General features: G+C 54.3%; 1 protein-coding gene across 1 annotated transcript in view; it reads right to left on the bottom strand.

Annotated features, from left to right (window-relative positions):
- Positions 1–5,474: 5,474 nt before the first annotated feature.
- Positions 5,475–26,943, bottom strand: part of Adamts16 (ADAM metallopeptidase with thrombospondin type 1 motif, 16) — a gene marked incomplete in the record, with an annotated part of 153,491 nt that continues 132,022 nt past the window's right edge. The window contains 5 exon segments of the mRNA XM_013505868.1: positions 5,475–6,606; positions 7,157–7,304; positions 16,334–16,558; positions 18,455–18,649; positions 18,734–18,935. Coding sequence (XP_013361322.1) covers positions 6,491–6,606; positions 7,157–7,304; positions 16,334–16,558; positions 18,455–18,649; positions 18,734–18,935 — 886 coding nt within the window.

Here is a 26,943-nt window from a genome sequence, read left to right as displayed (position 1 = left end):
AGAGACACAGCACCAGTGGGAAAGATAGATAGGTAGGTAGGCGAGTAGATGGAGATAGATGATAGATAGATGGACAGACAGACAGACAGATAGGAGGGAATTTATTATGAAAACTGGCCATTGTGCCTATGGAAGCTGAGAAGTCCCTCTGCATGCCATCAGCAAACTGGAGACCAGGAAAGCTGGTGGTACAACTTAGTCCAAGCCTGGAAGCCCAAGATGTGGGGGTTGCTGGTTCAAGCCCTGGTGTCTGAAAGCCTCAGGCCAACATGCTGTACTGTCCAGAGGTGGGAGGAAGAGATGTTTCAGCTCAAGGAGGGAGAACCAACTGGAGCTTCCTCGCCTTTTTGTTCTACGGGGGCCTCCAATGGATTGCAGGAAGCCCACTCCTCCCGGGGAGGTGGGCCTTTGCCCAGTCTGCTGACTGCAGAGCCAGTCGCTCCAGATCCATCCTCACAGACACACCCAGAAATGCCGTTTGGTAGCAATCTGGTAGCCCTTGGCACAGCCGGGTTAACACTTTATGCTAAGCATCACACAAACAGAAGCGATCACGGCTAGATGGGCGTGGCTAGGTGACCCCCTGACCTGGTGGTCATCTATCCCCGATGACCCTTCTGTATTGGCTTCCCCACTGCATGGCCACATGTTCAGGCTGCTTCTGCCCAAAAGAAGCAGTTTTCCACGTGTGAGAGGATTTACGACTGCTGAAAGGCTGCCATTACGCTCTACCCCTCCTCATGGAAGTTACCCTTTGAAGAGCAGAATCTTCTACAAGGGAGAACAGGGGCTGGTGAATGAATTCTGTAGCCCTGAGCGTGGGCTAGGTGATAATCAGTTCTAGAATTCTGCAGAAAACAATTAGGGTCCACTGCAATGCTCTTTGAGTCCTTATGGATACGAGTACTCCTGGACAGCACAGGCTGCTTTCGCTTTTCGGCCGTGAGTTCATGACAAGTTGGTAGAGGAGGGAAATGCGCTTGAGATAACTGAGAAGCATTTTCAGGCTGAGACCTGACACCCTGCTGTCTCAGCTCACACAGGGATCGGCTGATCTGAGTTCTGGCAGACACAAAGGGAACCTGAACGGAACACTGTGGGGCTCCTTTGCACGCAGGCTTCGGTTTCAGTTTCTTGACGTACCCCGTCTTCACTCTTCCTTGTCCTCTAAAGGACAGCAAGCTGCTTTCCTTTCTGAGACTTAGAGCTGGGAGACAAATCTAAGTGCTGAGTAAGGGCTTTCGGGGAGCTGTGACATCTTGGTGAAAGTGCTGGTCTTCCTGGGGCTTCAGGATCCTTCTCTGTCAAGCCAGGGTCTGGGCTACAGCATCTCTAAGACTCTTTCCAGTTCAGATGATGTGAAGCCCTGGTTCTCATGCACCCCTTCAGACTGAGTCTGCGGAGCAGGTGCAGCATTACCAAGAGTGCCTGGTCTGACCCCAGCGGCCCAAACCCAGTCTGCGCTTATTTCCCTGCCTCGGTCTCTTAGTGCATTCCCACTCCTTCGGCTTTCCCTTGTGGGCTCCTCTATTCCCATGCGGTCCTCTCTAACTGCAGTGGAAAAATGTGTCCTCACGGAGGCTCACTAGATGCCAGACTCCTACTAATCCCAGCAACTACATGCTTGGCTAGAAGCAAAGTCTCCATCCCTGAAGAAATGCACAACCAGGGTGGAGAAGCAGTTGCCAACCAACATCTCAGGGCTTCCAAGGACCATCACTGGGGGCCGGAAGAACGTGGGGCTGAAGAACTGAAGGCCCCCCAAAGGGACCAGCATTGGAGAGGGGGTCTTTACAGGACGAGCTGGAGTTTTCAGCCCTGTTAGAATACAAAGGTCATTCCAGGTGAGGACTGATGTGGGGCTCCGGTGGAAGGCCCCCTGAAGTGCAAGTGGGCGGGAGGACGCAGGAGCCCAGCAGCCAGGGCAGTGTGCTTCAGGCTGACAGGAAGGTTAGGGTCTCTGCCTGCTGTTTAGAACCAGAGAGAGCAACACCTTGGGACTAGTGCTGGGGTGTGGTGAGCCTTTATCCTGGGAAAGGTACGCAGGGAGTTTCAGGGGGCTTGGTGTGTCCTCACCCTCCAAAGCTTTCTTCCATGTTCCCTGCCCGGTTGCTATGCTAAACTGGGGGCAAAGCGCGGTCACCTGAGGGAGTTTTGTGAAGCGCAGGAGGTGGCAGCCCGCAGACAAGGAGGAGGCAGGGCGGGGCAGGCTCCTGCCCAGGGCTGTCTGGCTGTGCTGGCCCCTCCAGCTCCTCCTCGCCAGCCACAGCTTTGTTTTGTCTGACTCCCTCGCCAGCCTGGAATTCCTGGGGGCTGCATTCCTCCCAGACAGTTGTGGTTTCTGGTGCATACACGGGGAGACTCCCTGCCCCGGCCCCTGGTTCCACAGAGCAGCAACCGGTGAGGTTGGTTCTTGGGAGGCCAGGGAGAGGAGTGCAAGGCTTTCTGCAGCTCTGTGATGGCCTCTGAAGGCAACAGAGCTCATTTCCCCGCCACAGGCAAAGGCTGGGTCTCAAAGCCCGAGTGCAGCCAGGTGCTTACACATAAATCAGCAGGGAGCTGGGCTGGGCTTAAAGATGTCTCTGCACTTTCCGGACACAGCCCTTTGTCACTCTTGGAGAACAGGTCACCAAAGCCCTTAGGTCCCATAAGCAGAGAGCTACTTCCCAGTGGCTGCAGTCCGAGCCTGTGCACCACTGCGAGTGAGTGAAAGGCCCTGGGAAGAGAGGGGTGCAGAGCAGACCCTGTGAGCCCAGTGATGCTGGGAATTTCAGAGACTTCACACCAGGCTGAGTGGATGCAGAATCATCCACACATTCGGACTTCAGGATCCATCCTGAGGCAGCTGGAAGCTTTGTATTCCAGTGTGTCCAGGCACTGCAGGCTGGGCAGAGCAGGGCCAGGAACGGTCGGCAGATCCAGCCCATGACCCAGAGAAGCTCCCTGGAAGCAGTGGGGACACAGGCACGTCCATGGAGCCTGGAGAGGCCAGAAGCTCCTGGGGTTACATGGCTGATGGAGGGCAGCGCAAGCAGAGGTCCAGGCTGGGTGAGGGGGAGCACAGGACACAGCCAAGGAAGAGAGTGAATGACTGTGGGAGTGAGGGGCAGGGGCGTGGCACCGATCATCTGCTCCCCATCTGGCCTGGCTGGGTGGTTGCTGTACTCCAGGCTCCTCCTCCTCCAGGGGACAAAGTAGCAGCCCCATCTGAAGGACACCTACAGGGGCCAGTGGGCCTCTGCATCCAATGTACTCATCTCAGTGCCGGGCACATGGTGAGTGCTAAACACAGCCAAGTAGATGGATCCCCCAGCCAGTCTGATGGGCAGCATTGGCCATGGGCAGTAGATGAAGGCTCTGGTCCTGCCTGCACTGCCTGAGCCAGGACATGAAGCCCGTTGGAGGGGAAGGTGTGGAGGGTGATGGCCAGGGGAGAGAGGCTGGCCCGATGCTGGGCTGGGGTGGCACAGTCCCTCCCAGAGTACAGGATGTGGCCTCTCCATCTGTCTTCCTCCTTGTGCTCATGGTTTTTCATCACTTCAAGCGCCAGGTTGAAGGTTGCCCCTCTCTCATCTACATCTGACTTCCCAACAGAAGTAAACCTCTCCCTCCTCGTGGCCTGGCCCTTCTGGGCCCTGCTGCCCTTGTGAAACACTGGTTTGCCTCTGTCTGCTGACTCCTTGTTGGAGCAAACAGTTTTTGTGGGTGGAACCTCATCTCGACTGTCGCTGGCTCCTTCGCAGACCCCGGGGAAGCAGGTGTCTGCATTCCTCCCAGTTGGTTGTGGTTTCTGGTTTGTACACAGGGAGATTCCCTGTCCTGGCCCCTGCTTTGGGTTAGGAAAAGAGTAAGGATGCTTTCCTGAATGTCCTGTCTTTGGACAGAAGCTTTGGAGCTGCACTAGTCTCTTTGTGGAGCAATAGGACCATAGAGACCGGTGAATGTGTGCTTTGGAATGTGCTGCCCACAGCTCCCAGAATCCTACAGTTTCTTTTCCTGGTTGTGACTGCAGGGCCAACTGTGTAGGTGTTTTATCAATTGGGCAAAGCTGTCTCCCTGCGCAGCCCAGGTGATCCAGGGCCATCTACAAGCCAGGCTAATTGTGCGAGAGCTTGTTAGGGTTCAGATCGAGACTGTCCCCCCACAGTCTCATGTGTTCGATGGTGGGAATTTTGGAAGGAGATTGGATCATGGGGTGCTGTACTCACCAGTGGATTCATCCACTTATGAATCCATAGCTCAGTCTACTGTTTAAAGGTAGGCATTGCTTAGAGGCAGGTCACTTGGGATGTGGCCTAGAGGGTACAGCTGTTCCTGCCTGGCTCCTCCCTTCTCCCCCCACTTCTGGGCCACCATGAAGTGAGCAGCTTTCCTCCACCCAGGTGCTTCCACAGTGCCCTCCTGCCTTGGGGTCAGCCCTCCAGGGACTGAAACTGTGAGCCAAGCGCAGCCTCCCCTCCTTGTGGATGTCAGATTGTGTCCCAGTGACAGGGAAGTGACTAAGATGGAGCTACACTTCCTGCAGCTGATGTTCTGTGGTGTAGGGGTCCACCTGCATCTTGGGAGCAGCAGTGGCTTCCTGTGGGGACCTGCTTACGTATGGTTGAATCTAATCCAGGGGAGTGGCATTGTACTAAATTTCACATGTCAGCATGGCCAGGCTACGTGACAGTCAGACATCAGGCTGGAGGTGAGCAGGGAATTTGTAGATGTGTAAACATTTGATCAGTGGATGTTAGGCAAAGGAGGTTCCTCTTCATAAGGTAGGTGGGTCTCAGTCTAATCAGATGAGACCCCTGAAAGCAAGCCTGAGGTTCCCTGAGAAGAAGCAATTCTGCCTCACATGGGCAACATGGGAACTCATGAGTTTCCTGTCTGCTGACCTATAGAATTCAGGTCCAAGATAGCAGCATCAACTCTTTACTGAGTTTCTTCCTAGAGATGTCTGGCTTCACGGTCTTGGGAGGTTGTTCCTTAAATACCTACCTCCGCTCTCATGCCCTACTGATTCTGCTTCCCTGGAGAACCCTAACACCAGCAGGGACTGCAGGAGCAAGGGTAGCCTGCCCTTTCCCCCTCCCTCATCCTCCCTTCCTCTGTCTCTTCCCTCTCTCCCTCCCTTCCTCCCTCCTTCAGGGTCTCATTAGGTAGTTCAGGGCAGCCTTGAACTCATGGCAATCTTCGGGTGTCAGCCACCTGAGTACTGGGATCACGGGTGTGTGCCAGTGTACCCAGCAGAATAGCTTCCTTTTCACTGAATGTGGCACAAAGCCATCACGACCCGTTCCCAGCTGTCCTCCCTGCACCCATCTTCCCCACTGGGGGGCACTTTGTCCTAGTATAGTTCTAGCTCTTTCCGTGACACTCCAGAGCCCTCTTTCTCCCTCTCTGAAACTCATTCCCTAGTGTCTGGTGCCAGCCCTCTGTGGTAGAAGTAAACCTTGGGAAGAGTCAACATGCTGCTCAGAAGCACATCATACAATATAAAATTTATTATAAAATTCAGCAAATATAAATATCCAGGTGCCCGTCTGCAAAGGTGCCACACATCAGACAGGGAGACCAGAAATAAGCACCCATGATGACAGGGAGGGATGGGAGGCCCTCTGTGGAGGCTGCTGGCCTCCCTCCCCACCACAGTTATGGGACAGATTAAGCACTGAGAACCCCTCCTCACAGCAACAGCAAAACCAGGGCAGAAGGCTATGATCCTTCAGCCGCTTGGTGGCCCCGACTTTTTCTGGGTGACAGTTGTGTAACCTGAACTTCTGACTCACTATTTAAGACAGAAAAGCACGGGGAGTGGGTTTAAATAGGAACACTCACTGGTAAGCAACTGAGACAGATAAAACATTAACTATAAAAGTCTCCCCGGGCACATGAGCCCACAGGGAAGGAAGCACCTCATCAGGGATCTCACTTTCCAGGCTGTGCATGTGAAGTCCTAAACCAGAAGGACCCCGGCTCTTGTAGCTGAGCCTGGAAAAGCATCCCGGGGCTCCCCAACCCCTTCACCTCACCCACCCTGATGGCGGGGGCCTCTGAAGCTTCCGGGAAGGAGGCTGGCCTACTTAGTGGCAGCTACTTTGCACGTTTTCCTAATTGTGTGGCTTTTCCTTCTTTTTACAAAGCACCAGACATTTAGCTTTTAGCAAGTCCACTTCTGCTGTCCTTTGGACTTGGTGTAGCAGAACCACAATCCTGGCTGAGTGTGGCTGTGTGCACTCTGCAGTATGGCTCTCCTGCCCTACATTCAAGCAGGGGCGACCTACGCTTCCACAGGGCAAGAGAGTGTGTGCTGGTGTGGCCACAGTCATGCATCTGCTTCCCCCAGGCACAAACACACACTCTGGGCCAAAGAGCCTAGCACAGTTTTCCCCTCACGGCTCTGATCTTTGCTGGGTGAGCTCCAGTGCATGCTGCACAGCTCCTTTGTGCCGATGTTCCCAGCCCATGTGGCCTCCTCTCTGCCGTGGAACTCTAACCTGACTCATAGGTTGGACTTGGAGCAAGCCCTGCAGCACTGCTTGCCGTAGAACCTGTGGCCGCACATTGCATGCTGTGGCACCAGGCCGCACCAGTGGAAGGCGTCTTTGCAGAAGGTACCTGAAAACAAGCACACTCCACGTCAGTCAGGCGCTCTGCAGTGTAGCAGATGCTGCTCTCTAGTATCTCTGCTTGGCAAACAAAAGCAGGCTCATCACTGCTTCAAAGCTGCTGAAGGAGGAGAGCCCTGTGGGTCTAACTGAGGTGTAGCACTCACTCCTTTCCCAAGACCCTTCTTGGAAGTTTCCTGCAAGACTAGCACTTTCTTGAGCTAAGAGCACCCGCCCAGCAGGCTTTTGTCCAATACAGTGGGAATAGATGCATTCGTTCACATTCTCTTCTGTCAGTGCCTCAAACAGCACCAGCAAAAGATGGAAATTATGTGCTTTACAAGGATAAATTCATGTCACAACTGCCTCTGTCCTTTCCGGGAAGGCATGAGGATGGCAGGGTCTGTTTGTGACTATGTCATTGGAAAACTGAAGGAGGTGGGGGGAGCAAAGGGGATGGGAGACTCGAGGCCCCCGTTCTTGGGCTCCCCAGACAGCCGGCATCCACTTCTCCACCCCCACCCAAAGGCGCAGGTCCAGCCCAGGGGCCCCAAGCTCACCTTTCTTCTCTGCGATGGGGCAGAAGTGGGTGTTGCACGCCAGGGAGGCTTCGGGCTTCTGGTGTTGGGGGCAGTCAGAAGCTGGCTGGGCCCCCGCCAGGCACTGTACAGTCCTCCTCTGCACACCACCGCCGCAGCTGGCCGAGCACTGCAGGAGGAGAGCACACAGCAGTCACCGGGCTGCCGGCGCCCCGCCATCAGCACGCTCCAGAGGGCGCAGCACGGCAGGCCATAGCTCCTTCCGGGGATGGGAGTCACCAAAGGCAGGGTAGTAATGCCCAGCCCAGACGTAGATGCAGCAGGCCCCACACACCCCACTGATGGTGCCTATGGGGCGGGGTTGGGCTGGGTCCCTACTGGGCAGTCTGAACCAGCTTGTGATGTGGCTGTCGCCTTCCTGGGGCTCAGGTGGGAGCCACTGCGTTGAGACGGGACTGGCTCAGAACGGCTGCGATCTAATGCTGAAGATGTCCAGGACAGTTCCTGAGCTTGGGCCCTGGGGCAGAGTGCATAGGCTAAAACGTGAGTACACCGAGTTAAAAAAATTGATACTTATGGATTGGTGTATCGTCTCCTCAGAATATAGGTAGCACAGAAAAAGATTAGATTCTATGCACAATAAAGTTAGCTACAAGTCGTTCTTCTGAATTATAAAAAGCAAGAAAAGCCTCCTGATTTTGTTTCTATTTGAAGTCTTTGATAGCACAACTTTGCTGATGTTATATCCAGGACCAGGGCAAAGGTACTTTTTAACCTGCACTAGGTTCTCCTCGAACTATGGCCTGGTCTCAGCTCTGTCTCCTCTTGGGAACTTTTGCAAGGGGCCCCTCTTGCCCAGACACCTCAAGCTGTCCCTCTCTATCCTGGCTGCCAATTACACTCTGCAGTAACAGCGGATATGGACCAAGGGAAGGCGTCCGAGAAGTTTAGAGTGTTCTTGGGGAGTCTTCTGGGCACAGGGAGCAGGTGTATGCAGATGCCAGGGTTACACTCTGAGCCTCACAAGGGTGAACACTGCCTTCAGGCAGTGCCCTTGTAATGGGCACTATAGAATGGAGCTTGAAAAGTTAAAGTCTTTCCTTTAGATACAAGCGACTTCTCCAAACTCCCTTGGGTGCAGGTCCTAAACTGTGACCGCCATTTCTCCTCAGTTTAGATGAATGGACAGAGCCTGTAGACACTGGCACGGCCATTCAAGCCCAAGTTCACTCCCTTGGGCAAGGGAAAGAGGGGTTCCAGTCCAGGAAGGGAGGGGAACAAGCTGGAATGTGTCTGCCATCACACTGCATCACCCCCCAACTGTTCCCGCTGCACAAAATGCAGATTGGAGGCAAATGGGCCCCTCCATCTCCTCAGTCAGGCTTGAGTGAACCCCTTTTCCTTTTTACCAAAGTAAACAGCTTCCTCTGGTTTGGTCAGTGGTGAGCAAAGGAACCTGGGTGGCTGGTCACATGTCCTACATGCCACTCTTCAGGGCCCTCCTGGGACAGCCAGTCCCTGCAGAGGCTGCGGAAGCCAAGCCCGTTCCAGGCCCCAGGTCCTGCAGTCTCGGCTTGCACATCTCAGCCCAGGAGAAGGAGTGAGCCCGGGGGAGAGGAGCTGTATTTCACTACCTGGCAGGCGCACACAGCCCAACACATGAGCAGGAACCACTGCAGATGGACTGCAGGCAAAGAACCAGGAACAACTGCAGAGGCAGAGGAACCTGAGCCAAGGCAATGAATCTACCCTAAGAGAGACCTGCACAAGTCTAGACTAAATTATGTAAATTGTGCTCAAACGAGGCTACAGGCTAAGAGCGTAAGCACACTCAAGGGGCACCTGCAGGAAGATGGGTCAGACACAGTGCCAGTGCCCTGGTGTGTGGGCGGGAGCTAAACCGTCGCCTCTCCTGCAGGGATGATGCCGTGCAAGGCTGGGGATGCACACGATGCACGCTGCTTGCCCAGTGACAGGACAGCGTGTAGGGTCCCTCTGCGGCAGGTCCCAGGGGGAGACTGCAGCCAGCCCTCCACAGCCCACACTGCTTGGAAGAGGACCCACGGGCGATGCAGAGAAGAGCCTGGCCTTACCCCAGAACCTGCTGCTGTGGGAGCTTTCACAGACCCCAAGTCCCCTGCAACAGGGAGCAGGTGAGGAGTGCGTGAGGATGCCCCGGCCCTGCGCCTATGTCTGTCACGAGCGCTTCTGAGCAGCTGATCTGTCACTTCCAAACCAGTCACTGCGGGAGTCATCAATAACCCGGTTTCAACAGCTGACTATGGCACCCAGGAAAAATAACATGGCAGGCAGAACCCTGATTTCGGAATGATCGGGGCCCACCTGACACAGCCAGTGTTTCCCACTGTGTGTCACATCTGTCACTCTGACGGCTCACAAAACCACAGTCCGGCCCTTGATCTTTGCCCTCCGCATGCCAAGTGTGCTCTGGGCTCACAGATGAACTAGGCGCTTTGGGTACGGGGGTGACAGCCACTCTTGGGTGCATTCCCATCAGTGCTCACAAAGCTCCCACGTCCCAGGCCAATTTCTCTTACGGTCAGCAGCTAGGATATCTGCCACCATCCGAAATCATAAACTCTCAACAGAGCTTTTCCTTTGTCCCCACATAATTAACATTTGGCTTGATGTTTTTTGTCACTGACTCCCTTATTCAGTGAATAGTAATCACTCAGCCTTCCTGGGCCCAGTGCAGTGGTGCCTCAGCTCATGAACTGAGTTCATGGCCGGATTCTGGGGCAGGTGGCCATGGTCCTGTTCACCACCTGATGTGGAGTTCATGAATAGCAAAGTTTGCCAAATGCTTCTGTCTGGAAACCAAAATAGTTTCGGAACAGAGGTGTTCATGAACCGAGGTTTTACTGCACAGCACTGTAGATCTAAGCACTAGATACTCAGTGCTAAATGCGAGTGACTTGGTCCTCACCACTCAGAGTGTGGTCCCTGCGCTCCCCTCTCCCACCTCGCTGCTGCCTCAGAGTCTGCACCGGCTCATGACTCAGATACGGGGGGAGGAGGACTGAAAAGTGTTGCTCTAGACAGTTTGAAAATTCCCCATGGAAAGAAATATTTGTGGGAAAAACAACTTCTGAATTTCTCAAGGTTTGCATTTCTTCAAGGATACTGGAAGAATTAAGATATTCAGCCCTAAACTTTGAGACTATTCTGAACCAATAAAAAATAGTTGTAGACAAACAGATGGAAGGAAAAGATGAAACCTGAAAATGAGTTATTCACTTCTCTTTCTAAAAGGGAAAAAAAGAGCTAGCTGTTCCTCAATAGCACAGGCAGGATGGCGTGAGACTCAGCTTGGTGTTTAGAACTCACATTCCAGACTTTCTGTGGGATCTGCGGTTTCCCAACCGGCTGATGCTAAGAAGCACCTGGGGCCCTAGACAGCCAGGCGGACCCAGACTGGAGCCCCGGGCGGCCAGGACGCCAGAAAGGGGAAAGGAAGCTGCAACTGTGCAAGTCTGGTGGGCAGCGCCTAGGACAAGAGTAGGTTGGGAAAAATAGTGCTCCCAGCAAAGAGTCTGGAGCTTGGAAGTCCAAGCTTCTGGCTTCTTCTTCCACCTTCCTGGGATGCAGTCTGAGACTTCTTCTGGACAGACTGATCTCTGGGCTGTCCCCACGTCCGCAGTGACCTGTCCCTGGCCACCCCACCTCCTGCAGTGCCACCTGCTGCAGCCAGCTCCGCAGACTCCTTGGCACTGGCTCCACCTCCAGGCCCCCAGCCCTCTCATTTGACTGCGCTAGCCACCTGCTGCTGACCCCAGGCCACGTGCCCAAGCTGGGGCAGGTGTGGGGGGAGCTTGAAATCCTTGATGCTAAGTGCAGGGTCACACAGAGAATCACCTCACCAGATTTTCAGAACCACATGGCTTAACACCCTTTGCCATTTTCCTTTTCTACTGTAGTTTTCAGAACAGATGTCCGCTGTCTGTAATTCCAGCAGGAATGGTGCACACAGTCAGCGTGGCTTAGGTCTAAACACTGAGACCGAAGCTGGCCCGCAAAGGTGGCCTTTGTAGACACTCTCGTCCCTGGTCTAGATGGACTGCTCCTCAACCTGATCCTGTCCTAGCTCTCAGAGCACCCTGTAGCCTCCTTCTTCTGGCCACAGCAGGTCTGCAGTGCCCGCAGGGATCCAACGTCAGCCTCTCCTCCCAGGATGGACTCCCTGGGGAATGATGGCTGTGCTGGCTGGTGAACCATGGGGACATCCTTCCCCTTGGGGAGTGACGGCTGTCAACCTCCAAATTTTCTTGCAAGGCAGAGTTCATCAGAGACACACAGAGGACAATGAAGACAGTGCACGCTAGTCCTGAGGACAAAGGCTCCCCACTTCCATTTCCCACCAGAAGCGCTCTTCCAAGAGGCCCCGTTAAGTTTCCCCTTTAACAATCATCCTCTTGTGGCCTTGGTATGTGTGCCCATGATAACCTTCCCACTGTCCCAGAGGTCAGATGTCCACTCAGTTCAGAGGGACGGCACACACCTCTGTGGTCTTGGGCAACATCTGCTTCAAGATGAGAGATGAATGGGGCTGCCAACTCTTGTCCCTCTTCAACCAGTTACAAACACTAACTCCCTTGACTTCAAGCAGGAGTGGGTGGCCTTATCCATCAATGGTGGCATAAGATGATGACAGCAATTATTAGTGCAGGCAGTAGCATGTAAAGGTGTAGGGCAAGAATGTGTGTGCCCATGTGTGCCTGTGCATGTGTGTGTGTGCGTGTGCTTTCAGTACAGCACTGGCATCTAAGCTGCCACAGTGAAAAGCCAAGTGAGTCGTCTGTGATGTGGCTTCCTGCCTCTGATGGCCTGAGGGTTTTACCCTAACTTTGTATTGTCCTGGTGAGCAGCTCCAGAACAGACACACATCCCTGTCAGGGGGAAGGGAGACCAAGAGTCCAACAGGTGATGGTACTAAATCCATCCTTGGATCACATAGCGTGGGAACCACCTGCTATAAAGCCCACACGATCGAAATGATTTAAGTCAGCTCACACCATGGAGCGACCAAGCCACTCAACTCAGCAGACATCCTGCAGAACAAATCACAGGAACAATGACCTTCAACTGTTAGAAGAATAAACCTGTCCACCGGCAAAGTCCAGCCAGGCACTGGCCATTCATCACCACCCCCAGCTTCCCACAGTCTGGGGCAGGCGTGGGGATACCGCCCTCATGGCGAACAGCCCAGCGAGCTGCTGCCCCTCCAGAGAAGTTTACAGTCTCACACTGTAGGGAATGAAAGCTTCAGCTAGCCTAGGACAAAACGACGTAGTGGACAAAATGACTGGGTGTTTCAGACGAGCATAGGCTACTGAAGATAGACTTCAGGTTTAGGGTTGGGTTACACATGGATAAAGCTTGGTCTTCTCTTTCTAAGTGTGCCTGCAGCCTTGGCACTGAGCATGAGCGCCGGCTGGGATTCACAGATGAACCTCAGTTTCCTCCCCAACTCCGGCCCTCTGCTCATGGGAGAGAAGCAGGGTCTTCCTGCAGAAATAGCTCCGCTGAGCTTGTTGCACCTTTGCACCTGCCTTGCAGTTCCAGGAGGAAGCAGGCGAGGGCACCTGTGAACGTGTGCAGCTGCTGACACCTTTTGTCTATTTAAAACAAGAAACGCTCAAAAAACACCTGGTATTAGTTCACCTGACCTGACTTCGCGACTCTTTTTCATTTGAACTCACCCACATCAAATGAGTTACTACAGTCTGTGGGCTGCGGACGCAGCCACATGACCGACAAGGTGTCTTAATCACTTTCTTGTTGCTGAGACACAGTATCCGACACCCATGACTTAAGGTAGGGGAGGTTAGTTTGTAGAGGTTTCAGTCCAGTCAGCTGGCTCCAAGGCAGAGGGGCAGGGGAGAGGAGAAACAGCTCATGGCCTGGGGCAGGAAGCAGAGATCAAGGGGGAAGCTGGGGAGGGAGTGGACCTTCCGGGCCACGGCCCCAGCGAGTGCCTCTTCCATCCAGGCCACGCCCCCAGGCAACCGCCTCTTCCAGCCCGCCCCATCCCTGGCAAGCCACCTCTTCCATCCAGGCCATGCCTGTAACGTCATTGCTATAAACCCATCAGGGAAGTAATCCCCTCATTAAGTGTCACATGGTCTAGTCACGTCCCCAGAGCCTCGCCTAGGAGTGTGCAAGGATCTGGGGGGACATGGGAACTTCAGGCCACTCCTGACCATCCTCTCTGGTTACTAGTCAGTGTTTCTGGGAGCTCTGTCCCTCACCTGACCACTCCAGCTCACTTTCGGGGTCAGAGCCTGGCCACCCCACCCCACTCAGCACTCTCCAGCCCGCAGTAAGCCAGCCTTGTGTGCTGGGCATGTTTGTGTCCGACTCAGTCCTGGGAAGCAGGGGGATGCAGGGGGCTGGAGAGCTAGCGTGGCCTTTGGCTATTGAGATGAGGCACTCACTGAGCCTGGGCTCTTGGCAGAGCACACAACTCGGACAGATGATGCCAAGGAAGCCCGAGGCCAGGGCGCACTTTGCCCATGAGAGGCAAGTTCTCTAAATAAGACTGTGAGGAGGTGCTTGCACCCACTAACTGAATTTTCCCCTTGACATTCGCCCATCAGGTAAGTACTCCCTCAACATGGGTTAGGTACTGTGGTCTGTGTAATACAGTACATGTAAGTATGAACATGTGTGTGCATGCAGATGCGTGCAGGTATACATACGAGGGGTGATCTGAAAATACAGTGTGTGTTTAAATTTAAGACAGTAAAACACACATCACTATGAGTCCCCCTCAAAATCTTCCCCTTGCTTTGAACAAACTAATCCCACCGTGCTTTGCCACTTTCTGCAGCAGCTCTGCAGTCCCCTTTCCTGAGTGTCTTTAGTTACACTGTCATGGCTGCCTAGATGTCTTGAATCTGTTCAAAGCATTTACTTTTCATGGTCATTTTGACTTTGGGAAAGAGCCAGAAGTCACACGGTGTGAGCACCAGCGAGCGAGGAGGATGAGGACGCAGTGTGGTGCTGTTTGTTACGAGCCTGCTTTTCTGTTGGATGACACTCAGCACAGCATCCATGCTGTTGTGACTGCACTTTGTGAAGACACTCGGGGAAGAGCACTCCGCACGGCTGCAGACAGAGGTGAGGACAACGAGCTGAGCCTGTCTGAAGGCAAGGGAGGCTCTGGATGAGGACTCCCGGCTTTTAAATTTAAACATTCATCGTGTATTTCCATCATCCCTCGTCTGTAACCACACGGAACACACAGCTAAGACCCTCAGCATAGTCCTGGTGACAAAGAAGCCGTGGGTGAGCATGAGGCCGGATGGTCACGAGCGGTCACCTTTGGGCCTTGGTCCGCGGTGGCCTTGTGGGCTCCGGGCCCACTGGTACGTTTCTGGCAGGGGAAGCATCTCTAGGTAGGAGCCCTTTCCCTGTCTCTCCACCCTCTGTCCAGCAAGAGTCTGGGTGGGGGGACGCCCCTGCCCCTGGGATGGGTGGCTAATGCTGAGAGGTCAGAGCTGCATGTGGGCTCCAGGAGAGGCTGGCGAGGGGAGGGAAGGAAGGGACAGATGCTGAAGGTGGACGCTCGGTCAGGCAGGGCCCTCCTGGGTGGTGCCAGGCGGGGGACAGGGCGTGCAGGCCCTGGCTCCTCTGCTGACTGGGTCCTTCCTAGGACGCCAGCCACCCAGCAGACCCCTTGGGAAAGGTCCTTAGAGACTGACAGTGAGGACTACAGGGTCAGTCCCCGGAATCAAGGCTCTCCGTGGGCCTTGTGGATACAGGAAAGTCCCTGCAGGGTGAGTCAGTGGCCTAATGTCCCATGCACTGATAAACCCAGGATTCACTGTGAGTTGGAGCAAATGGCACCTGACAAGGCTCCGAAACCCAGGCCCAGGGTGCCTGCGGGAGCTGAAACCAAAGCACTGGACGGTGCCTGGGCCGTGTCATGGAGGCTCGAGCTTGGTGTCAGCTGTGCTAACCTCACCCACAGAACAGGGGCCAGGACGCTGGGGCAAGCGCAGGGGCCTGCCAGGGGCAAGCGCAGGGGCCTGCCAGGGGCAAGCGCAGGGGCCTGCCAGGGCGGGGCCCTGGCCACAGCGATTATTCTCATCAAACACACGATGCATGTGGGCCCTGTGGAGCGCTCGCTTCTGCCCCTCACCGCCTGGGAGAAGCACACCCTGTGCCTCCGTTTCCTCGTGTGCAGCGGTTCTGATGAGGGTTCCTCCCTCCAGGGGCTGCTAGGGGCTGCGAGTCTGCTGAGCGCAGCCCCCAGGCTAGGTGCTGCTGTCGGGCTCCGGTCTGCGTGCGACTCCTGTGCTCGCCGTGTGGTACAGAGCTGGGCCCTGGGGGAGCCCTCCAGGGAGAGGGGCACAAAGATCGGCCTCCCATCTCCCTCCTCTCTGTCTCCTTCTGCTTTCCTCACCTCTAAGAAAGGATGGAATCACACGGGCCCGGGCCCCAGGCACAGGTGGCTGTGTGCTGGAGAGGCCCCGTCTCCCACCAACGGACGAGCCCCCGAGAAGGGCACAGACGGGCGTCAAGAGCAGGCCCGGGGCTCCAGGTCTCAGTCCTCCTGACCTGACCGCAGGACAGCAGCAGGCGGAGAGGACATGGCCACAGAACGGGGGCGGGGCTTCCGGCTTGAGGGCCGAGACTGGGACAAGTGAGAAGACACAACAGGAGGACTGTGGGTACGGACTGTGGGTACGGACTGCGGGTACAGACTGTGGGTATGGACTGTGGGTATGGATGCTCACTGCAGAAACCCCCAGGGCCAGGGCGGAGGGTGTGTGGAAGGAGGTGGGGACGAGCAAGGCCCAGGGCGTGGCTCAGAGGCTCCCTGGGCCCAGGCAGAACTCAGCAGCTCTGGGGGTGATAGCGTCCTTTTGCCTTTCAGAGCCTCGTGGCTAACCTAGGAACTGGCATTCTCCAGTATGTCCCGGGCCTCCTGTTTCCTCCCCTTCACACCCGTCTCTGAGGAACTCTGCCCAGCTTTTACTGAAAGCCTTACACTTCTGACACTTAGTGGGATGAAAAGCGTCGCAACACGCGCGTGTGCACTGTGAGACTCAGTAAGGTGTGAAGCCTGCCCTCAGACGGCCACAGCCACACTGGGTGCCCTGCGGAGGGAGTGCTCACCTGCACAGGCCCATGCAAACCAGGCGCTGGCCTTGCAGGAAACGGGGCTCTTACCTGAGACCAGGGAGAGGCAAACCAGCTGCTCCCTGGGGGGCCTGTGGCAGCGTGCAAGGGACGCAGGGCGCATGGGAACGGGGCGCAGGTGCGTTCCAGCTCCAGGTCGGGCTGCAGCAAATGCGAGCACTTCTTGGAGGCCAGCTCACGGTACTTCCCGGAAACGTATTTCTCGGCACACTTTAGGAATCTTTTCTGGACACCCCTTCCGCACGTGACGGAGCACTGGAAGTAAGAGGAGGAGGGATGTTGCTTCTGCACAGCCAGGGCGCAGCCCATCTAAAGCAGCAGCTTGGACTGTTAGGTAAAGCCCACGGTGACCCATGGGCTCAGCTGTTTAAAGGCAGCTTAGCAACGTGATCAAAGGAAGGAGGCCAGGAGTCAGAGCCGCACAGCATCATGGGCCTAAGCGGGGCAGGGCAGTCAGAGCTATGAAGGGAGCAACTCCACAGCCGTGGAGTTAACCTGGCTCGCCCTGACTGAGAACCCGAGCCACCTCCCACACAAGGACACAGTGAACATCGCTGAGTGGATTTGTCCACACAGCTGCGGGCGTGACGCGGCCCGGAAAGCAGAGACGGGCAGAGGCGGCCCTGGGCTCACAGGTCTGCCCTGAAGTCTGAGAGCCATCCTGAAGAAGGGAGCACACATAGATGTGTGCTGGGGGGGTTGGGGCTTGAGGGCCGAGACTGGGACAAGTGAGAAGACACAACAGGAGGAGGCACAACAGCTGTGCGCCTGCCGGAGCTGCCCCAAGGCTGGGCCCCGTGGGAGCAGGGCGGGCCCGGGGCAATCAGGCTGCAGCTGTCCGTCCTGCAGGGTAACACATGAGAGCTGTGTGCTGCTGCAGGAGGTCTAGGGATAGGGTTGGCCCTTGTACCTAGGGGCAGTGGCGGGAACTCAGTCACCCAAGATCCCTCAGCGGATGGCCTGCAGGCTACCTAAGTGGAGGGCCGAGACAGCGGCACCTGCCCCCTCTGACTTCACCTGCCCTCTCCTGGCTTCCCAGGTGTGCTGCTGGTGCCTGATGCTGACACAGAGACCGACTGGTGGATACGGGGCTGCTTGCCCGGCCAAGCCTCAGAGAGAAGCCCTGGTGTGCGCGCACACGTGTTGTGTGTTTGTGTATGCGTGCTACGCTTTAGGGGGAAGGCTTTCTCCTGGACACGGCCTGCAGGCTGCACAGTGCACTTGCTTTTTACATACTCGGCTCCAGGATCTGCGTGGCAGATAGGTCTTTGCTGATGACAGCGCTGTGTGGTCCTCGGAGACACCCGTGCCTGTGCACCAGGCGACAGAAGGCTGGCATTTTTCCTCAGCAAAGGCAAGCTGACTTTGGCGAGTAACAGTGTTTTTATTTCTAAGTGGCAAACAGTGTCTCAACTGGATGAACTGCCCTGTGGGCCCACTGCACCCTAGCGAGGCTTTGTTTCGGGGTGGGAAGCGCAGAGCTTAATGAGCCTGAGTTCTGCCCAAGAGGCGTGGGACAAGGACAGCGGGGCCTTCCTGCAGGACTGGTGTGACATGCAGAGGTACCGCCTGGGGATGCGGAGACCTGGACGCTCCGTGCACACGGGGCACCCCTGGCCGGGTGCTGTGTGCTGCTGCGGTCCTGAGGTCTGGGGTCCTTCTGGGCTGTCTTGGGCGACATCTACTCAGGGAACCGTCACCTCTCCAAACTCAAGCTTCCACCCCAGGTTTCGCTGTGGCAAGGCTGGCAGCCTAGGGCAATGCCCACGCAGCCTGAGGCCCGGATTCCAATGGGCAGCACAGCAGGCTTCTGCAGGTGCCCAGGCTGCCGGTGAAAGTGGTCTTGGAACGAGCACACTGCTTTTTCTCCTCTGTGCCGGATGCCTGCTGCCTGGCAATGCTGCTTGCTGTTCTGCAGGGAGGAATGTCCCAGGACCCCACCCTCACACTCACATGCTGCCCACCCTCTCGTCCTCCGTGAGACTGTGAGGGGACAGCGTGGGAGCCTCTGGGGAAGATGCAGCCGCTTGGCAGCAGTTCAGAGGGGTGGGTGAAGCCGGTGGGGCAGGGCAAGAGCTCAGGTGTTGCGAGAAGGCAGATGGGGGAGGGGCAGGAAGCAGGGCCCCAAGAACTGGCCCCGAGATGACCCACCTGGGACCAGGCGGACACCAACCACTGCAGCTTCCTGTGTTTGTGGCAGCGCTGGAGGAGGCAGGCTTCGTGTGTTCTAGGCTTGGGCTCCGCCTCGCACATGGCTTCCGGCAGCAGCTGGGCGCGGGCTGAGGGGTCGGTGCTCTTGCAGGCCAGGCTCCTCTTCCTCCAGCCCTTGCCACAGGTCTGGGAGCACTGCACACAAGAGAGAGTGCTCAGGCCCTCTGTGCCAGCAGGGGGGCGCCCAGGCCCTGCCCGGCTCAGCGGCTGCCTGCTTACCTCTGCCCAGGGCCCTGCGCTCCACGCAGGCGGGCAGCGCTGAGGGTTGCAGGCCTGCCGGCCGGAGGGTGCAGGCTGTGGACACAGGCTGGCTGCCACGGGCTCCGAGTGGTAGTGTGCCCGGCGGGTGCACCGCACGGGCCGGCTCTGAGTGCCCCCGCCACACGTCCGGCTGCAGGTGCTCCAGTTCCCCACAGACCAGCTGCAGGGGGCAAAGCACAAACCTGTGAAGCTTCCTGTTTTCTTTTAAATATGCAGCGGAGCACTGCTCTGCACAGAGAAGGATAAGCTGGAGTCATCTGTAGGAACACGGATGTACCTGGAGACCACAAAGTGAAATAATCACACACGCAAGCTTAAATATCACACGATTCTTCCCTTATGAGAAACTCCAAGTATAAATAAATGAAAGGACAAAATAAAAGGTAGATGACAGGAAACAGGGATAGATCTTTTGCAAACGGGAAGGAGACCAAGAGATGGATGAAGAGGAGGGGACGTAAAAAGAATGAAGTTGTGTCACGTATGGGTGCAACTCCCCACCGCATCACTATCATTCTGTACTGCAAACAGGTACTAAAAATATTTTTAGAAACTGAAAAGTACAGAAACTGATGCAAGTGACCATACAGGGAAAAGCGGCCGCAGTAAGAGAGGGACAGCCTCCTGGCTCGAGAAGAGGCCATATCATAGGGGCTGGGGCACAGTAGTTTGCCAGGTACTGTCCAGACGGAGTTATCTTCAGTGAAGCATTTGTTTCTGCCCAGAACTCTGTCCTGAGCCCAACCCCACTCCCTTCTCCCCGCCTTGCTTGGGGTCCTGCTGTTCTTTGCCCTCGCTGGCTTTGCTTCCGCTACGCTTGGAAATAACCCACTCCGGAGCAGTGTGGCTGTGTGGCCTTTCTGTCTCGAACTTTCCTAAGAGTAAAAGACTTCCAACATACACACAGTAAGGGGCCTTTCCATTCCTGCCCACCCCACTTCAATAACTGTCACTTTACGGTCTCACTCATGTCAGCGCTTGGAAGTGCATTTCAGACGTAAGTGGGTAAGAAGAAATCTGTTATTTTAAAAAACCATGACTGTAATATCATCATGATGGCAAAAAAATCAGGGGTAATTTCTTTTACATTAGTGGGAGTCCAGTGTTCCAATTCTCAATAGTGTTATGAAGATTTTTATTTGATCTGCTTGTTAAAGCAAAAGCCAAATAAAACCCACGCTTCACAACTGGTCCATAGGTTTTCCCTCTCTTTCAGTCTACAGATAATTCTTTAATCTTAATCTTGACTTTTCTATTGGGTTCCTTTGGGACAGAAGCTGGATAGGTTCAGTTCCGAGCCTTCCCTGATTTTCTTCCGATTGCAGGATTCTGAGAAGTGCATCTCGGCGGTGATTTTAACGTGCCCCTCTGCCCTCAACTGTTCCTAGCAACTAGCAGCTGGATCTACAGGCTTTGAGAGGTTTTATTCAACGTGGCTCTGACCTGTTTTGCAGGGCCGTTTCATGGCGGACAATTCCTCTTCCAGCAGGATTTGCACAGCGTCTGGCATCTGTCAGTAGATTTCCAGATGATGATGGTGACAATGTTTTTCCTCAAAATCACGTTTCTGTTTCTTTTCTGGTTCCTTGTCAGCAGCTGTGCTGGTGGGTGACGGAGAGTGGGATGCACGCGGGTCGATGGCAGCCCAAGTACATCCCTGTTGGGGCTCCAGTGAGCCTAGATACATCCACACAGCCCTCAGCAGGCTCTGCACCGGCCCATCTGCAGATGCACTGGGAGGAGGCTTGGGCACCTTGGCTGGAGGCCTTCGGGTCCCTCCAGCAGTTGGTCAGGTGGGCTCCGAGGAGACTTGATTTTCAGCTCCACTTATCTTTTGGCTCCACCCCCTCTGGGCTGCAACAGAAGGTGGGGAGAATTTTCCCCAAGCTGGAGACCCCTTGGAAGGCTTGGGGCCCACCTGGGAAGCTGGGTAAACAGCACCGCAAGAAAGGAGCAGGGTCACTCCCACAGGGCTGGGCTGTGAGCACAGACCAGGGAGCAGCTTCCTCCAGACCAAGTTTCCAGGGCCGGTTATGGCAGGGAGGGTGATGCTCAGGGACAGCAAAGCTGGGAGCTGCCCAGAGCAGGCACCTCCTGGCCCCAGATCCACAGCCCTCCTGAGCAGGGCCAGGGGAGTGATGCTGGCGTCCTTCTGGAGCCTGAGGTTTGTGAAGATGCCCAGTGTAGCCTTTGACTTCCAGATCTCTGTCCCATCCTCCCCATCACCCCTATAGCCACATGGGTTGAGGGGTGAGGTGGTGCCTGAGAAATGCCTGAAGTGGCCAGAAGGGATGGGTCCCAGGTGCAGCATGAGGACCTGAGTTCCACAGACAGTAACACAGGAGCAGAGGAAACCCGTGTAGAATCCCTCTTGCCAACGACAGCCACTGCTAATACTTCTGTGCACTGGCTTCTTGAGTTTTCTCCACGTGTGTTTCTATGCATGTCTGCATGGGTATACATACATTTTAACAGGGCTGAGGGGACATAATATGCACTTTTTCCAGCATTTTAAAAATCCAGCATTTAAGCTGGGTGTGGTGGCACACATCTGTAATCCCAACACTCTGGGACACTGAGGCACAAGGACTGAAAGTTTCAGCCCAGCCAGCACCTTAGCAACTTAGCAAGATACCGTCTCAAAAGAGGTGGGGGCTCCGTGTGAAGGCCCTGGGTTCCAACTCTGGTACCAAGATGAATGAATAGTAAAATTTGATGTTTAAATCAAGTGTTTTCCCTACACGGCAAAGCCTCTGTTAACATGTTTTCCATGACTCAGCTATTTCACAATCTGGACCTGAGTATAAAGAAACGGAAGATGAAGCCAAGAAGAACAGGGCTCCACGCTGTAGGAGACTCACAGACATTCTGAAACTGCCTCAGTTCTCTGTGATCCTTTCTGGTCCTGATTTTTCCTTCTGAGCAAAACCAACCTGACGTTCTCAAAAGGAGTCTGTTCCCCAATAACGTGGAAGGTACCGGCCTCCTTTGGAAGTCCTGAGGCTAATTTGGGCGGCGGGGCCTGGAAGGAGAGTGAGACTGAGGCATTGCGGGGTGAGAAACAGTCGGGCACCCAGACCCCAGTGACCATGGCACGTGGATGCAGCCCTCAGACCCGCTGGTACCGTGATACTTTTGTTTACTTTCATTTGGAGAAGCAGCCTTGGATTGCTTTAGACCAAGTGTTTTCTCTGAAAAGATTTCATTATGGTTTTAAGAAAGTTATAAAAAAAACTGTAATGCAAGTTTTATACACACAAACAGGAAATATGTCAGCATTGTAGTGACTGTTCCACATCAGCTGTGGAGACACTTCAAGTCCACAGCGATAACAGGGTTAGTATTTTCATTCCACGTCAAAGCAGCTAAGTTACTGTCATTCTGTAAGCTCGGCTTCAGCCTCATGGCTGTAACAAGTCCGCAGTTGGGACCCTGGGCGGCTCTTCTTCACCTCTGTGTGCTTTCAGTTGTGTTTGTTTCTTCCCATTTTGTACATTTGAGCTCTGCACTTCGCAGCCTGGCAAACTGTAATTGGTGTGTCCAATTACACCAGAGCTGCCAAACACACCCTGGCTGCTGCGGGCTTTCCACATCTCCTCGCTAAGCCTCCTCTCCGCCATCTTACCAAATCCAACCAGGTCGATCTGTTCTCTACACTTCTCTCTTAACAGCAGGTCATTACAAGGAATCATGTTGCACAAAGATCACTCCACTCACTTCTGCAGGTACCAAATATGTGTTTCACTTCATGAGCACAGCTCTTGGGGGGAAAGGTCTTTATTTCAGCGCAAGAGACTTGAAATCAACACCAGCTTCTGTGTGATGGCTGGGGATCCCCTGAGCAGGAGCAAGGGGCATTCTGAAGCTAACCAGGGACGCTGGCAACCACCTGGATTTGGTTTTCCTGAATCCACCAGGTGGAAGAGAGCAAATGCTTGGTGTTCTTGGCTTCCACTCAAGCCTGCTCCCATGGCTGACCCCACCGGAGCTGACCATTGTCTAATGAACATCATGAATCTCTGAGAGAGCAAGTGGCTGCTATCTTCATCTCAGAATTTTGTTGTTGTATCAGTCAGCCTTCCCATTGCTGGACACAGTACCGGACACCCACAGCTGAAAGGAGGAGGGGTTTAAACTGGTCCACGGTTTCTGGGGGTTCAGTCCATGGCAAATTGGTTCCCAGGCAGAAGCTTCACAGCAGAAGGATGTAGTAGAACCAGGTTGCTCAGTTCATGGTGGCTGGAAGCAGAGCAAGGGAACCGTGCCAGAGAAGAATGGAACAGGGACCAGATACAGTACTGAAGGTCACACCTTCATGACCTACCCAGACACAACCAAAAGCATGCTCTACTATGAATCTGTTATGGATTTCTTAATCCAATGAAGTTGATATATCAGGATTAATGATCATAGTTCTTTTTTCTATTAGTTCTTATTGAAGCTGTTGTATTTTCAGGAGTGATTCTTGGCTTCTGTGTGCAAGACTCACTGCTCCATAAATAAAGAAAACACAGAAGCCGTCACAGCACATACCTACTGGAAGCCTTGATGAATAATAGATTGTCAGGGCCCGAATCAGCTCCAGAGAGGGGAGTCCTGGCTGCTGAGAATCACGGAGGTCAAGCTGTGGCATTTTCTAGCAGGTACTTCTTTGCATCCCTGCCCGACCTGGGGGCATGGCATTCTCAGCATATCTATCACAGGTGCTAATTAATTAAAGCCTTCACTTTACCTTCCTAAATGAGCTCTAGTACCTCCATGACTACATGCAGACACATTCTCATGGTCCGGAGGTTATGACAGTGGTCCACATGACCTGATGGGGTGAGACTGGCTGAGCTTTGAAGACACAACCTTGTCTTCATACGAGGAACTACAGCATTTTCACATGTGTGAGTAGCTGAGAATCCACCACACTTTTAAATGAAATGTTTCAAACATTCAACAGTAAACATATGCCTCTTTGAAACCATTGCTTTTTTCATTGGAAAGAAAAACCAAGTTAACAAGTTCAAGTATGTGGGAAGGAGGTAAGTCAGGGCAGATCAGCAGAACTCAGTAGAATGGGAAGGAGAGAGCGGTCCCCTCAGCCTGTCCAGTGGATGGCTGAGGCCTCTGCCTGCTGCCTCATTGGCTGGTGTGGGAATTGACAAAGGACTTGTCATCAGCATTGCATCTGAGTAAGATCAGAGGTAGAAGTAAAGCTCTGCAAGAGACAATGACCTTGGTAATCGAGTGTGCGCTTGACAGGTGCTGGTAGAGCTGGGGTTATCGGACAGGTTGAGCTCTGTCTGTTTATACTCACTGCTAGAACAGAGCATTCAAAGTCTCCACGTCCCTCTGGGATCCAGCAGCAAGCACATCAGGAATGGCACAGCACGGTGAGCACACCCTCCTACCCCCGCCTCACCACAGATGACGAGCACAGGGGTGCTGGACACTGCCAGCCAGGGCCCCAAGGGGTCTCCCCCGATGCATCCTGCCAGCAGCGAACAGACATAGGGTTTGCTTACTTTCGTGGAGCGCCCATGACTGACAACTGGCTGTCAGGGAACAGGGCCTGGAGACCAGGCCTTTGTCCGCACTTGAAAGCTCACAAGGGGACATTCCCTTTATTTTCCAGCCACACCTTTTCCTTTGACTTGTGAAAGTGAAGGGGAGATTCACAGTGAGCCCGACACAGACACGGGATCATTTTCCTTATCTCCAAGTGCAGAAAGTATGCAAAGCCAGGCTGGCAGATGTCAAGGCTCCCTCCAGAGGAGGCGCTGGGGGCACTAACTTTAGGAACTTCGAGAGCCAAAGGCAGGTGAAGTTTTCCCGCTCGAGGTCAGCATGCTAGTTTTACTGGGTCTCACTCTCCTGTCACAAGATCTTATTTTAAAAAGAACCAGTGAGATCCACAGAGCTTTGTTCTGCAGGGAAAAATGGAATCAGAAGAGACACACAGAAAAGGAACCAGCCTCTGTGTTCAAAGGGCCTTAGAATCCCACGGCAACCCAAATCCTTTCTCTGCAGCTTCTGTGTGCAGAACGCCGGGGGGTTGTATCCTGTCCACTTAAGCAAACAAACTGTCTCATAACCTTTAAAAGGAAAGCCATTAGACCCCAACAGAGATAAACTATGGTTCTTAATGAGTCTACCCTTTTACCGAGTGTCCACAAAAAACTGGAGGAGGAAGGCCGAGTGTTGGAGCAGGGAGGGATGGCAGAAATCATCATGCTCACCAGCCTTGTCTTCTGGATGGGCAAACAGCCCAGGCAGTCACGGTGATCAAGCAAGCAGCTAGTGGAGACACACCTGCAGGGCACAGGAGTCCCAGCGCCAATCCCAGGGCACGGTGGGGTAGGGGATGTCAGCTCGATGGCCTGGTACCTGCCCGGGGCTGGGTGGAGCACACTCTGGGGTCTGTATCTAGTCCCTGGACCCCTCCTTTCAGTACTCATCTCTTGCTGTTTCCTGGCTGAAATGGGTTGAGCATTTGTGCCGTTGTGCCCTTTGGACACAATGCCCTGCCTTAGAGCCACGTGGAAGGCTGAGATACTGGACCTGCTCACCACTGGAGACACTGGGGTTCCTTCCAGACTGCCTGTCACCCAGACACATGGAGGTTTCCCATGGGTGGTGGAGCCATCATAACTGTCTGTGTGAGGCCCCTCTGGCTTCCATTTCCGGGGGCAGAGCAGAGAATGTTCTTCAGGTTGACGTCTTCCCTGGTGGCTCTCAACACCTGTTCTGTGCTTCTCTGGAGGCCAGAAAGCCACCTGCGCGGGCTTCTCCCTGCCTGTGGGCCTGCTGCAGCCTCAGTAGAAGTCCAGTGTCTTAGGCCACAGCTGACGCATCGGGCTCCCTCTGCCTCTCTACTGCCTGGCGGGCCATGAGGACCACACCCACAGCCCAGCACCCTGGGGATGGTGAGAGTCACCCAGGCCCATGGAGGGCAACAGCCTTCTGGTGCCACTGCAGCCCGCTGACTCTGTCTTCAGACCTGTTTATGCCAATGGACCTTGTCTTTGGACTGGTGTGACATAATGGGATTTGGTGCAGCTCCCTGCACCACAAGCAGGGAGAAAGGCGGGCTTGTTTCTGCGCAGACGAACCTGAGTCTTGGGAATGACTCTGAAGACCAGTCACTCAAGGGGCCGGCAGTCAAATTAGGTGTGGCTGATACAACAGTAAGCAGTGCAGACAAAATTAGAGTGATTTTGCACCTAGGCGAAAGGGACAAGTTTCACGCTGCTTTCGAGACTCAAACTGTACAAACTGTACAAGTGTATGCAGTGAGGGTGCTTTATACAAGTGATCGACCTAGACCTTTAACAGGTAGATCATAACTCAGAAAAAGAGGTTTGGGCCATAATTAAATGGCTGAGCAAATGAATTCACATTTATGCAGTCTAAATGAGAACGAACTGCTCCGGGCATCTGGGTATCTTCTAAATGTTTTTCCTGTGGTCTTTTTTTTCCCATGGGTGGAGAGAGCATCTCTTCTATCACAGAAGCTCTTCATCTGAGTCTTCATCAGCCTGTCATCCGAGACACACCCTGCCCCCGGAGGACCACAGAGCCCTGCTTTCAGCAGCTCCGTCTCGGCCCCCTGAGGCTCAGCAGGCCCCGTCTCGGCTTCCTCTGCCCTTCCAGGGACCTGCACAAAGCCAGGGCCCCTGTGGGCATCCTGCCTCTGGCCTCCAACTTTCTGTCCAATCCCAGTTCTGCTTCCTGATTCCCCAGCAAAGCTGCTCACTCCTGCACATCTGGCCCTCACGCTGGCTGACTCCAAGATGGGGGAGGCTCGTTTCGTGTATCAGCTCGATGTGGCCACGGCACCCAGATATTTGGCCCAACAGTAGTCCAAATGTTCCTGTGAAAGTGCTTTCCAGATGCAATTAACATTTGAACTTCGATTTCTTCCAGTAAATCAGGTGGGCCTGGTCTAATGAGTTGAAGGCCTGAGGTTACCCAAGGAAGAAGGGACAGCACTGGCAGGCGACTTTGGATTTTCTCTGCACAACTGCAGTTCTTCCAGTCTGCCAGGCCACCCCACAAAGTTTTGACTTATCGGTTCCTACAACCCTGTGAGTCAGTTCCTGAAAATGCATGACTTTACACACACACACACACACACACACACACACACACGAGTTGTTTTGTGGTTTCATTTTGTAGTA

This window comes from Chinchilla lanigera, unplaced genomic scaffold, assembly GCF_000276665.1.
Source record: "Chinchilla lanigera isolate Chin_1 unplaced genomic scaffold, ChiLan1.0 scaffold00103, whole genome shotgun sequence".
Lineage (NCBI taxonomy): Eukaryota > Metazoa > Chordata > Mammalia > Rodentia > Chinchillidae > Chinchilla > Chinchilla lanigera.
The sequence above is the reverse complement of the archived record's forward strand: the minus strand, read 5'-3'. Positions and strand labels throughout refer to the sequence as shown.